Source organism: Calliphora vicina, chromosome 4 (assembly GCF_958450345.1).
Source record: "Calliphora vicina chromosome 4, idCalVici1.1, whole genome shotgun sequence".
Classification (NCBI taxonomy): domain Eukaryota; kingdom Metazoa; phylum Arthropoda; class Insecta; order Diptera; family Calliphoridae; genus Calliphora; species Calliphora vicina.
The window spans coordinates 114,760,751-114,773,693 of NC_088783.1; the positions used below are offsets into that span (position 1 = coordinate 114,760,751).

At 31.5% G+C, this 12,943-nt stretch overlaps 2 protein-coding genes across 2 annotated transcripts in view; both read right to left on the bottom strand.

Annotated features, from left to right (window-relative positions):
* Nucleotides 1-335: 335 nt before the first annotated feature.
* Nucleotides 336-618, bottom strand: LOC135956371 (uncharacterized; the record flags this gene model as incomplete). The annotated part of the gene is made up of 1 exon (XM_065506832.1): nucleotides 336-618. A coding segment is annotated over one exon (228 nt), but the record flags the coding sequence as incomplete, so codon positions are not given.
* The window catches only part of slpr (slipper), a 31,047-nt gene continuing 18,583 nt past the window's right edge, over nucleotides 480-12,943 (bottom strand). Inside the window, exons 9-11 of the mRNA XM_065506831.1 lie at nucleotides 2,605-2,983; nucleotides 1,903-2,522; nucleotides 480-1,832 (exon numbers count right to left, since the gene is read on the bottom strand). Of these exons, the coding sequence (XP_065362903.1) occupies nucleotides 625-1,832; nucleotides 1,903-2,522; nucleotides 2,605-2,983 (2,207 nt within the window). The 3' untranslated portion in view covers nucleotides 480-624. The remainder of the gene's footprint in view (nucleotides 1,833-1,902; nucleotides 2,523-2,604; nucleotides 2,984-12,943) is intronic.

Here is a 12,943-nt window from a genome sequence, read left to right on the forward strand (position 1 = left end):
ATAGTCCAGTCTATAGCCAAGGCTATTGCTCATTTAATTTTCCAACACCTGCCCGATTATCTTTGAATAACTTGTAAATACTATTACTGAGAACTGACTCTCCTAATGACTTAAGTTTTAAACAAAATTGTTCTTAAGGACGTGAAAATGTTAGTTTGGTAGTAGGATAATTATTTGGTAATACTAAACAAAACTATAACAAATTCCTATTAAATTATAATTAAATTCAATGAATATAAATACTATATATTGATAACTGTTCTACGAAACCTGATAATACAGATAGAGAGAGGGAGAGAAAGTTCAATAAAGGACATTTTGAACGAGAGCGAGAGATTTTTTTTTGGATATAAAGACAATTATTTTTAACATACCTATAGTTATATATATTTACATATGATATTCATATTGAGCGGAACGAGAACGCCTGGCACCCGAATACCAACGATAGGGCAGTTGTTGTTGCTGCTGCTGTTGTTGCTGTTGGTGCAGGTGCTGCTGTTGTGGCGGTAGTAGAGGTGAAGTCAGACCGGTTGGTATAAAGTTTTGTGTATTTAATGACAATGTACTGGAACGAGCACCCGGACTACGGGCCAATTGTACCCGCAGATTGGCAAAACCCTGCTAGGATGAGGGTGATGTTGAGGAACCGGTAATATCCGCGGTATTGCGTCGCGACAAACGTCTGCTGTACAGGGCCAGAGACTTGTGGGTCGAGGATGTGCTGTGGGGATTTGTAAGGCCGCCAGGACTGCTGGCATCTAAATAGGCCTCGGGACTAAAGCGCACACGACTGTGCGATGAAAGGGAACCCTCTTTGGCACTTAAATAAGAGCTGTCATCACTGGTATACGAATCGGGTGGTGTGGGATTTGTGGGTGTACTACTGGCGGTACCCGTAGTTGTGGTATTATTTGTGGGTAATGGTATGGCAGAACCTGTAGCTGTTGCTGCTGTACCATTTAGAGGAGCACCATTGGGCGTTTTATAATTATTGTACTTTTTCAAAGAGGAACGCAATTTTGTACCCACTCCGACACTAAATGCCAAGGCATTTGGATCAAAAGGCAAACTGTCGGGTCGCTCGGGCATTAAACGTGGTATGGAGGAGGGTTTGTGGTGAGCATGTGCAGGCGCTGGTGAAGGGGGTGATGTTTTCATGTTAATGGGTGACATGGGTGTAGATCTCGAACGTGTGTAAACAGCTCGTTGTGGCGTATTATGCAAAGGCGTGCCCTCACCCCTTCTATACTGATACAAAGGTTTGTGCAAAGGACTAACATTAAATGGAAGATTCTCATAGTCACGCATACGATTGAGCGAAGAAATCTCATTGCGTGTATTCGTCATAAAGCGATTCGCAGGTTTGGGTGAGCTTTTATACAATTCTTGTTTAGTGGGTGGCGGTACAGCTCCTGTAGGTATTAAAGAGCCCGATTCCCTATAAGTTCCTACTCCTCCACCTCCTCCACCATAGTCGCTAGTAAGCGGCAAAGCCATGCTATTGTATTCGTACTGCTGATTGAGAGCTTCATCATAGTCTAAGCTGAAGCCTTGATTATAATTGGAATTATTGGATATAGTTGAAGGAGTACGTCTATGGCCAGCTGCTGTCACTCCCATTTGGGGTACTCGGGGAGGTGGTGTTCTCACCACTGGCGGTGAGGCATGATGTTGCTGGGGTGCAGGAGGCGGTGGCGGCTGAGGATCATAATTATAATCATAGTAATTGGGCAGACGATGATTGTAATCGTAGGAATAGTCTGGATAAGATTTGCAATCTCTTTCATAGGTCATTTGATGTTCAGGGCGATATGGAAAATAGTTGGAGCCTTAGAAAAGAAGATGGAGATGAATATTAATATAAATGTCAGCAATGTTTGCAAACTTTATTAAACTTACCCAAATAACCGGCTCTATGAGCACCTGCTCCATAAGCCCCGCCATCATTGGAGAAACTTGGACCATTTCTCATATAATCCTGGGTTGCATACATGGGCGGCTGGCCGCCAGCGCACATACCCACCTGGCCACCCAAATGAAATCCTCTAAATGCCTGATCTATGGGCAGATTATCTTCCTGCTCGGAGTATTCCAAATTTTCCGTAAACGATGAAGTGCTTATTTTACGCCTGGGCGAAGGTGTTGGCGGTTGGGTGTGACTACCCAACGAGGAAGACAATATACCCGATGTGTTATTGGTGAAATTTGATCCCAAACCACTGGTGGTGGTAGTCGATATGGTAGAAGGCATTTTGCGTATTTGCTGTTGCAGCTGCTGGGGATGATGATAGTGTTGGGGCGTGGGTGGTTGTGTCAATGATTTCGTGTATTGCGGCTGGGGTATGTGAGACTGCTGCTGATGATGGTGTTGGTATTTGGTAAATGCTGCTGCGCTATCTACAACATTTTGAGAGGATTGTTTGGTTAGTTTCTTGTTGTGAGCCAAAGGGGAATCGGTATTGCGTCTGGGCGAATCAGGGGCATCGGATGCTTCGTAGGTGAGAGAGCTTAATGCGGTTCTGGAAAGTGTCAAAAAGAAGACAATAAACGATGTGAAACAATAGGATTATAGACTAAAACTAAGACTAGACTAGGACTCACCTATTTCTATTGCCAGTGCCATGATAGGTATTCGCCGCAAAACGACGATCTTCTCCAACCTGGGGCAGTTCCATATCCATGGGAGCTTTCAAGGCGGGTACATCACTCAACAATGTGGGATGAAAGGGCGAAACATTTGACATGCGTACATCATAACCAGCCGCCACCCCAGCCAAAAGAGCCGCCATATTGTATAGCAAAACCTCGATAACGGATAATTTGGGTTTGCGCACAGCATCGCCGGCATATAAAGTGGGCATGGGAATGTTGGAAGTAAAACGACTTAATAAATAAGGATTTGGAGACATAATGGGAAGATTAGGACCACCGCCCGGCATTGTGTGTATGGGAGAGCACCAATCATCTTTGGTATTATAGCCTTTAGAAGCAGGAGGCAGCATTTAAGAGAAGAAAAATAATTGTAATTTAAGGGTATTAAGTTAAATGATTTAATTTAATAGATTTACTGGCCTTTACCAAGTTTTTGTGTTACAAAATAAAACCAGTGTTTGATTATTTTTTTAAGTTTTTATTTTTTGTTGTTTTTTTTTTTAGTAAATTTTTTTTTCGTGTAGATTTTTTCTTTTTATAAAAAGTTTTCTTGCGTTTTAATTTGTGGTTTAAATCGTTGTTGTTTGTAGGTTTAAATATGGAATATTTTTAAAATTAATATTTAATTTATAGCAAAAAAAAAAAATAGTAACTAAAAATTAACTCAATGTTTAAATTAAAACTAAATAGTATTACTAAAGTAGGTATAAATAAAATAATAAAGTTTTAAATAAAAGAAAAATAATATAAAAAATAACAGCTATTAAAATTGATTTCATTTATTGATGGGGCTTGAGTTTTTGCTACAAAATTAAAACATTTCTTTTTAATTATTTAAATAATACACAAAATTATAAAACTTTTTTTTTCTTCTTTAATAAATCACAGTTTTTTTTTTTTTAAACAAAAATAAAAAATGAAACAAATAAAAATGTAAACAAGTTTTAAGGGAAATATTGCAAATTAAGTGGTGAATTTGATAATTCATAATTGCCATATTTGGAAAATAATTGTAATAAAAAAGGAAATAATTAAATTATTAAAATTATGGTAAACAAAATAAAATAATACAGTTTTGTTTAAGCTAAAGAATAAACAAATTAAAACAAATTTCAAATAAAATAAGAGAATTTAATTTTCCAAGTGAAATAAGAAAATGTATTTAAATTTTAAACAATAATAATAAACAATATTTGGTTGAAAATCAGTTGTTTCTAGAAAATCTCCTCAAAATATGCTTTTACTATCAAAATCTAACTGAAAATCTCAAATTTGAAAGTGAAAAATTTTCAAAATTTAAGGAAATTTAAAATTTTAATGAGAAAATTTTCAAAATTTAAGGAAATTTTTTTTTCCAAAAAATTTTAAAATTAAATTTTTTTTATTTTTTCTCAAATTTTAATGTGAAAATTTTCAAAAATTGAAGGAAATTTTTTTTTTCAAACGAATTTAAAAATATAAAATTTTCAAAATTTAAGGAAATATTTTTTCTTTTTCTAGCAAACTTTAATTATTTTACTTATGAAACATTGTTAATTATTATTGTTTGAAATTCAAATTCATTTAATTTGTTAATTATTATAAATAGTAAGAAAATAATCGCTTTAAAAACAAAAACTTAAAATTAATTAAATCTAACTAAAAACAAAATTAATGCAAATATAAAAATGCTATCGATCGTTTTATTGTTTTTTCTTTTTTTTCAAAAAATTCTTGCTAAAACTTAAACTAAATGCAATAATTATTAATATTACAATAATATATTTAAAAAAGGCACTTTTATAAATTAAAAATAATAATAAAAAAAAATAAAGTCTTAACGTCTTAAATAACGGCTAAAAATGTAAAGAAAGCTTTAAAGCTTTTTTTTTTCATTATGCATTAAAATTTACAGCTAACTACTACTTGTTTTCTTAGGTACAAAAAAGTTTGTTGTTCAATTCAAATAATATATTTAACAAAATAAATAAAAACTAAACCATTACCTAGAGATAATAAAAAATGTGTGTGAAGTTAGCTCCGTCAGTTAGCTCCGTTTTTTAACATTACCTATGTTAATGTGTAAACTAACATACTTCGTACTCAAAGACTGTTAGGTTAACAGAGCTGCATTAATATCAGCTCATTTAACATTTTATGATATAAAATCAAAATAAAATGGTTTTACCGATCATTCAGTTTAAATATATAATAACAATTTTTTTAAAAATTAGATAAAAAAAAAATTAAATATTTATTTATGAACTATAGTTGATTTCTTTGCCTTTAGCGTATTTTTATACCAGATACATGAGAGACACATGGACATGAAAAAAAATTAAAAAATTCTAAATTGTGGTAAAACTAGTCATAATAGGGTGGAAAGGCTTGATTTCAGAAATGTACAGTTTATATTCAGAATTTATTTCATATTAATTTAAAAATAGTGAAATTTCACATTTTGTTAAAAGAGCATATGGAAATTTGGAAAAAATGGTTAAATTTTGGAATTGTGCTCGATCTTGCCCTAATACGGTGGAATGCCATTACTTCAGAGAGTTCAGAACTGTTTATCATATATTTAGAATTTATTTCAGATCGGAGTAATTACACTTTTAAAATAGTGAAATTTCACATTTTGTTAAAAGGGGCACATTGAAATTTTGAAAAAATGGTTAAATTTTGAAATTGTGCTCGATATAGTCCTAATGGATTGGAAAGCCATTGCTTCAGAGAGTTCAGAACTGTTCACCGTATATTCAGAATTTATTTCAGATCGGAGATATATAATTTTCCATATAGTGAAATTTCACATTTTTTTTAAAAGGGGCACATGGAAATTTGGAAAAAATGGTTAAATTTTGGAATTGTGCTCGATCTAGTCCTAATGGGTTGGAAAGCCATCACTTCAGAGAGTTCAGAACTGTACAGTCTATATTCAGAATTTATTTCAGATCGGAGTAATTTGACTTTTCAAATAGTGAAATTTCACATTTTGTTAAAAGGGGCACATTGAAATTTGGAAAAAATGGTTGAATTTTGGAATTGTGCTCGATCTAGTCCTAATGGGTTGGAAAGCCATTACTTCAGAGAGTTCAGAACTGTTTAGTTTATATTCAGAATTTATTTCAGATCGGAGTAATTTGACTTTTCAAATAGTGAAATTTCACATTTTGTTAAAAGGGGCACATTGAAATTTTGAAAAAATGGTTAAATTTTGAAATTGTGCTCGATCTTGCCCTAATGGGTTGGAAAGCCATCACTTCAGAGAGTTCAGAACTGTTTAGTTTATATTCAGAATTTATTTCAGATCGGAGTAATTTGACTTTTCAAATAGTGAAATTTCACATTTTGTTAAAAGGGGCACATTGAAATTTGGAAAAAATGGTTAAATTTTGAAATTGTGCTCGATCTAGTCCTAATGGGTTGGAAAATCATTGCTTCAGAGAGTTCAGAACTGTTCACCGTATATTCAGAATTTATTTCAGATCGGAGATATATAATTTTCCATATAGTGAAATTTCACATTTTTTTAAAAGGCGCACATGGAAATTTGGAAAAAATGGTTAAATTTTGGAATTGTGCTCGATCTAGTCCTAATGGGTTGGAAAGCCATTGCTTCAGAGAGTTCAGAACTGTATAGCTTATATTCAGAATTTATTTCAGATCGGAGTAATTTGTCTTTTCAAATAGTGAAGTTTCACATTTTGTTAAAAGGGGCACATTGAAATTTTGAAAAAATGGTTAAATTTTGAAATTGTGCTCGATCTTGCCCTAATGGGTTGGAAAGCCATCACTTCAGAGAGTTCAGAACTGTTTAGTTTATATTCAGAATTTATTTCAGATCGGAGTAATTTGACTTTTCAAATAGTGAAATTTCACATTTTGTTAAAAGGGGCACATTGAAATTTTGAAAAAATGGTTAAATTTTGAAATTGTGCTCGATCTTGCCCTAATGGGTTGGAAAGCCATCACTTCAGAGAGTTCAGAACTGTTTAGTTTATATTCAGAATTTATTTCAGATCGGAGTAATTTGACTTTTCAAATAGTGAAATTTCACATTTTGTTAAAAGGGGCACATTGAAATTTTGAAAAAATGGTTAAATTTTGAAATTGTGCTCGATCTTGCCCTAATGGGTTGGAAAGCCATCACTTCAGAGAGTTCAGAACTGTTTAGTTTATATTCAGAATTTATTTCAGATCGGAGTAATTTGACTTTTCAAATAGTGAAATTTCACATTTTGTTAAAAGGGGCACATTGAAATTTGGAAAAAATGGTTGAATTTTGGAATTGTGCTCGATCTAGTCCTAATGGGTTGGAAAGCCATTACTTCAGAGAGTTCAGAACTGTTTAGTTTATATTCAGAATTTATTTCAGATCGGAGTAATTTGACTTTTCAAATAGTGAAATTTCACATTTTGTTAAAAGGGGCACATTGAAATTTGGAAAAAATGGTTAAATTTTGAAATTGTGCTCGATCTAGTCCTAATGGGTTGGAAAATCATTGCTTCAGAGAGTTCAGAACTGTTCACCGTATATTCAGAATTTATTTCAGATCGGAGATATATAATTTTCCATATAGTGAAATTTCACATTTTTTTAAAAGGCGCACATGGAAATTTGGAAAAAATGGTTAAATTTTGGAATTGTGCTCGATCTAGTCCTAATGGGTTGGAAAGCCATTGCTTCAGAGAGTTCAGAACTGTATACCTTATATTCAGAATTTATTTCAGATCGGAGTAATTTGTCTTTTCAAATAGTGAAGTTTCACATTTTGTTAAAAGGGGCACATTGAAATTTTGAAAAAATGGTTAAATTTTGAAATTGTGCTCGATCTTGCCCTAATGGGTTGGAAAGCCATCACTTCAGAGAGTTCAGAACTGTTTAGTTTATATTCAGAATTTATTTCAGATCGGAGTAATTTGACTTTTCAAATAGTGAAATTTCACATTTTGTTAAAAGGGGCACATTGAAATTTTGAAAAAATGGTTAAATTTTGAAATTGTGCTCGATCTTGCCCTAATGGGTTGGAAAGCCATCACTTCAGAGAGTTCAGAACTGTTTAGTTTATATTCAGAATTTATTTCAGATCGGAGTAATTTGACTTTTCAAATAGTGAAATTTCACATTTTGTTAAAAGGGGCACATTGAAATTTTGAAAAAATGGTTAAATTTTGAAATTGTGCTCGATCTTGCCCTAATGGGTTGGAAAGCCATCACTTCAGAGAGTTCAGAACTGTTTAGTTTATATTCAGAATTTATTTCAGATCGGAGTAATTTGACTTTTCAAATAGTGAAATTTAACATTTTGTTAAAAGGGGCACATTGAAATTTGGAAAAAATGGTTAAATTTTGAAATTGTGCTCGATCTAGTCCTAATGGGTTGGAAAGCCATTGCTTCAGAGAGTTCAGAACTGTATAGCTTATATTCAGAATTTATTTCAGATCGGAGTAATTTGTCTTTTCAAATAGTGAAGTTTCACATTTTGTTAAAAGGGGCACATTGAAATTTTGAAAAAATGGTTAAATTTTGAAATTGTGCTCGATCTTGCCCTAATGGGTTGGAAAGCCATCACTTCAGAGAGTTCAGAACTGTTTAGTTTGTATTCAGAATTTATTTCAGATCGGAGTAATTTGACTTTTCAAATAGTGAAATTTCACATTTTGTTAAAAGGGGCACATTGAAATTTTGAAAAAATGGTTAAATTTTGAAATTGTGCTCGATCTTGCCCTAATGGGTTGGAAAGCCATCACTTCAGAGAGTTCAGAACTGTTTAGTTTATATTCAGAATTTAACCATTTTTTCCAGATTTCCATGTGCCCCTTTTAACAAAATGTGAAATTTCACTATTTGAAAAGTCAAATTACTCCGATCTGAAATAAATTCTGAATACAAACTAAACAGTTCTGAACTCTCTGAAGTGATGGCTTTTCAACCCATTAGGGCAAGATCGAGCACAATTTCAAAATTTAACCATTTTTTCAAAATTTCAATGTGCCCCTTGTAACAAAATGTGAAACTTCACTATTTGAAAAGACAAATTACTCCGATCTGAAATAAATTCTGAATATAAGCTATACAGTTCTGAACTCTCTGAAGCAATGGCTTTCCAACCCATTAGGACTAGATCGAGCACAATTCCAAAATTTAACCATTTTTTCAAAATTTCAATGTGCCCCTTTTAACAAAATGTGAAACTTCACTATTTGAAAAGACAAATTACTCCGATCTGAAATAAATTCTGAATATAAGCTATACAGTTCTGAACTCTCTGAAGCAATGGCTTTCCAACCCATTAGGACTAGATCGAGCACAATTTCAAAATTTAACCATTTTTTCCAAATTTCCATGTGCCCCTTTTAAAAAAATGTGAAATTTCACTATTTGAAAAGTCAAATTACTCCGATCTGAAATAAATTCTGAATATAAACTAAACAGTTCTGAACTCTCTGAAGTGATGGCTTTCCAACCCATTAGGGCAAGATCGAGCACAATTTCAAAATTTAACCATTTTTTCAAAATTTCAATGTGCCCCTTTTAACAAAATGTGAAATTTCACTATTTGAAAAGTCAAATTACTCCGATCTGAAATAAATTCTGAATATAAACTAAACAGTTCTGAACTCTCTGAAGTGATGGCTTTCCAACCCATTAGGGCAAGATCGAGCACAATTTCAAAATTTAACCATTTTTTCAAAATTTCAATGTGCCCCTTTTAACAAAATGTGAAATTTCACTATTTGAAAAGTCAAATTACTCCGATCTGAAATAAATTCTGAATATAAACTAAACAGTTCTGAACTCTCTGAAGTGATGGCTTTCCAACCCATTAGGGCAAGATCGAGCACAATTTCAAAATTTAACCATTTTTTCAAAATTTCAATGTGCCCCTTTTAACAAAATGTGAAATTTCACTATTTGAAAAGTCAAATTACTCCGATCTGAAATAAATTCTGAATATAAACTAAACAGTTCTGAACTCTCTGAAGTGATGGCTTTCCAACCCATTAGGGCAAGATCGAGCACAATTTCAAAATTTAACCATTTTTTCAAAATTTCAATGTGCCCCTTTTAACAAAATGTGAAACTTCACTATTTGAAAAGACAAATTACTCCGATCTGAAATAAATTCTGAATATAAGCTATACAGTTCTGAACTCTCTGAAGCAATGGCTTTCCAACCCATTAGGACTAGATCGAGCACAATTCCAAAATTTAACCATTTTTTCCAAATTTCCATGTGCGCCTTTTAAAAAAATGTGAAATTTCACTATATGGAAAATTATATATCTCCGATCTGAAATAAATTCTGAATATACGGTGAACAGTTCTGAACTCTCTGAAGCAATGATTTTCCAACCCATTAGGACTAGATCGAGCACAATTTCAAAATTTAACCATTTTTTCCAAATTTCAATGTGCCCCTTTTAACAAAATGTGAAATTTCACTATTTGAAAAGTCAAATTACTCCGATCTGAAATAAATTCTGAATATAAACTAAACAGTTCTGAACTCTCTGAAGTGATGGCTTTCCAACCCATTAGGGCAAGATCGAGCACAATTTCAAAATTTAACCATTTTTTCAAAATTTCAATGTGCCCCTTTTAACAAAATGTGAAATTTCACTATTTGAAAAGTCAAATTACTCCGATCTGAAATAAATTCTGAATATAAACTAAACAGTTCTGAACTCTCTGAAGTAATGGCTTTCCAACCCATTAGGACTAGATCGAGCACAATTCCAAAATTCAACCATTTTTTCAAAATTTCAATGTGCCCCTTTTAACAAAATGTGAAATTTCACTATTTGAAAAGTCAAATTACTCCGATCTGAAATAAATTCTGAATATAGACTGTACAGTTCTGAACTCTCTGAAGCAATGGCTTTCCAACTCATTAGGACTAGATCGAGCACAATTCCAAAATTTAACCATTTTTTCCAAATTTCCATGTGCCCCTTTTAAAAAAAATGTGAAATTTCACTATATGGAAAATTATATATCTCCGATCTGAAATAAATTCTGAATATACGGTGAACAGTTCTGAACTCTCTGAAGCAATGGCTTTCCAATCCATTAGGACTATATCGAGCACAATTTCAAAATTTAACCATTTTTTCAAAATTTCAATGTGCCCCTTTTAACAAAATGTGAAATTTCACTATTTTAAAAGTGTAATTACTCCGATCTGAAATAAATTCTAAATATATGATAAACAGTTCTGAACTCTCTGAAGTAATGGCATTCCACCGTATTAGGGCAAGATCGAGCACAATTCCAAAATTTAACCATTTTTTCCAAATTTCCATATGCTCTTTTAACAAAATGTGAAATTTCACTATTTTTAAATTAATATGAAATAAATTCTGAATATAAACTGTACATTTTTGAAATCAAGCCTTTCCACCCTATTATGACTAGTTTTACCACAATTTAGAATTTTTTAATTTTTTTTCATGTCCATGTGTCTCTCATGTATCTGGTATAAAAATACGCTAAAGGCAAAGAAATCAACTATAGTTCATAAATAAATATTTAATTTTTTTTTTATCTAATTTTTAAAAAAATTGTTATTATATATTTAAACTGAATGATCGGTAAAACCATTTTATTTTGATTTTATTGCATTAAACACATTGAAGACAGCAGGCTTCACGACTTCACGAACACAAATGCTGCTGGCTGAAGTTGCAGCCGTGCGGCAGCCGGTGAATTCTTTTAAAGACGACAGCTTCAAAGTAAACAGCTGATTTATAATTCAGTGATGTCACTTTAATTTTTTATTTTAATAAAAAATAACCGTACAAAATTCCAAAGTAATTAAACGTTAAACAATTATTTTGAGTAAATATATATATGTGGTAATAATTTATGTACCTGTTATTAATTCATTTCAATATGGTTATCAGAAACTTCTCTTAATTAAGTAAAAAAAAATATATTTTTTTAAGCACTAATTTGATTTACATTTTTTATTATATTAGCAACACTATTTCTGTTTTGAAGTTGACAAAAATAGAAATTAGCCTAATTGGGCAGCAGCAGCAAACGAAGTCGTGTCGTCGTGAAGTTGTGCTGTCGTCAAAAGAATCGTCTTCATATAAACGTGTGTATTCTATTTTTGACAGATTGAAGTCGGAAGCCTGCTGTCTTCAATGTGTTTAATGCATATATCATAAAATGTTAAATGAGCTGATATTAATGCAGCTCTGTTAACCTAACAGTCTTTGAGTACGAAGTATGTTAGTTTACACATTAACATAGGTAATGTTAAAAAACGGAGCTAACTGACGGAGCTAACTTCACACACATTAATAAAAAAGGACAATTACAGCACAATTTAAAAAAAAAATATAAAATAAAATTAAAAAAAAACTACAATAAAGCCAAGCTTTATTAGGTCATAAATTTTGGAGGCAAATTGCTGGGTTAATAAAGATATAAGGAGAGCTTTTTCATAAGAATTTAGAAAGCATTTTAATATTTACATTATTAGTTTCATTAATAGAGACCATCTTATATAGAGCAAGCTTTGAGAAGCCTTTTCAAAAGCTTATTCTCTTTTGAAATAAAGTTCTTTAAAGAATAACATTGTCATTTAAACTTGCTTGTTTAATAGTTATATAGTTTTAGATATAAAAGCTTTTCTATTATTAGTTTCAAAATAAAAGCTTTTTCCTTTTGAGAAGAATTTAGCAGGCTTTTTACAATAGTTTGATATAAACTTACAAAAGCTTTGCCTTAAAAGTTGTTTAAATTAAAGCTTTTTCATATAATTAGCTTTTTAAATATTTCTTAAAGTTTCCTTTAAGTTTTAAAAATAAAAGCTTTTTAATTATAAAGTTCTTTTAATAAAAGCTTTTCCATTTAAACAGCATTTTAAAATCTTTTTTAATTAAATCTAACTTTCAAACTCTATTAGAAACTTCTTTACATAAAAGCTTTTCCATTTAGCCGGATTTTTATAATAGTTACAAAAGCTTGCCTTGAAAGTTTTTTAAAATTAAAGCTTTTTCATTTAATTAGCTTTTGAAATGCCTATAAAAGCTACCTTTATGTTCTTTAACTAAAAGCTTTTCAGTTATAACGTTATTTTAATAAAAGCTTTTCCATTTAAACATCTTGTTGAATGATAATAAAGTTATAAAAACATTTTTTATTAAATTTAGAAATAAAAGCTTTTTTAAAAAAGCTTTATTGTTGAAGTTTAAAGCTCTTAAAAATAAAAGCTTTTTCATTTGAAAAGAATTTTGCTGGATTTTTAAATTTGTTTATGTAAACTCTCAAAAGCTTATTTTTGAAAGCTT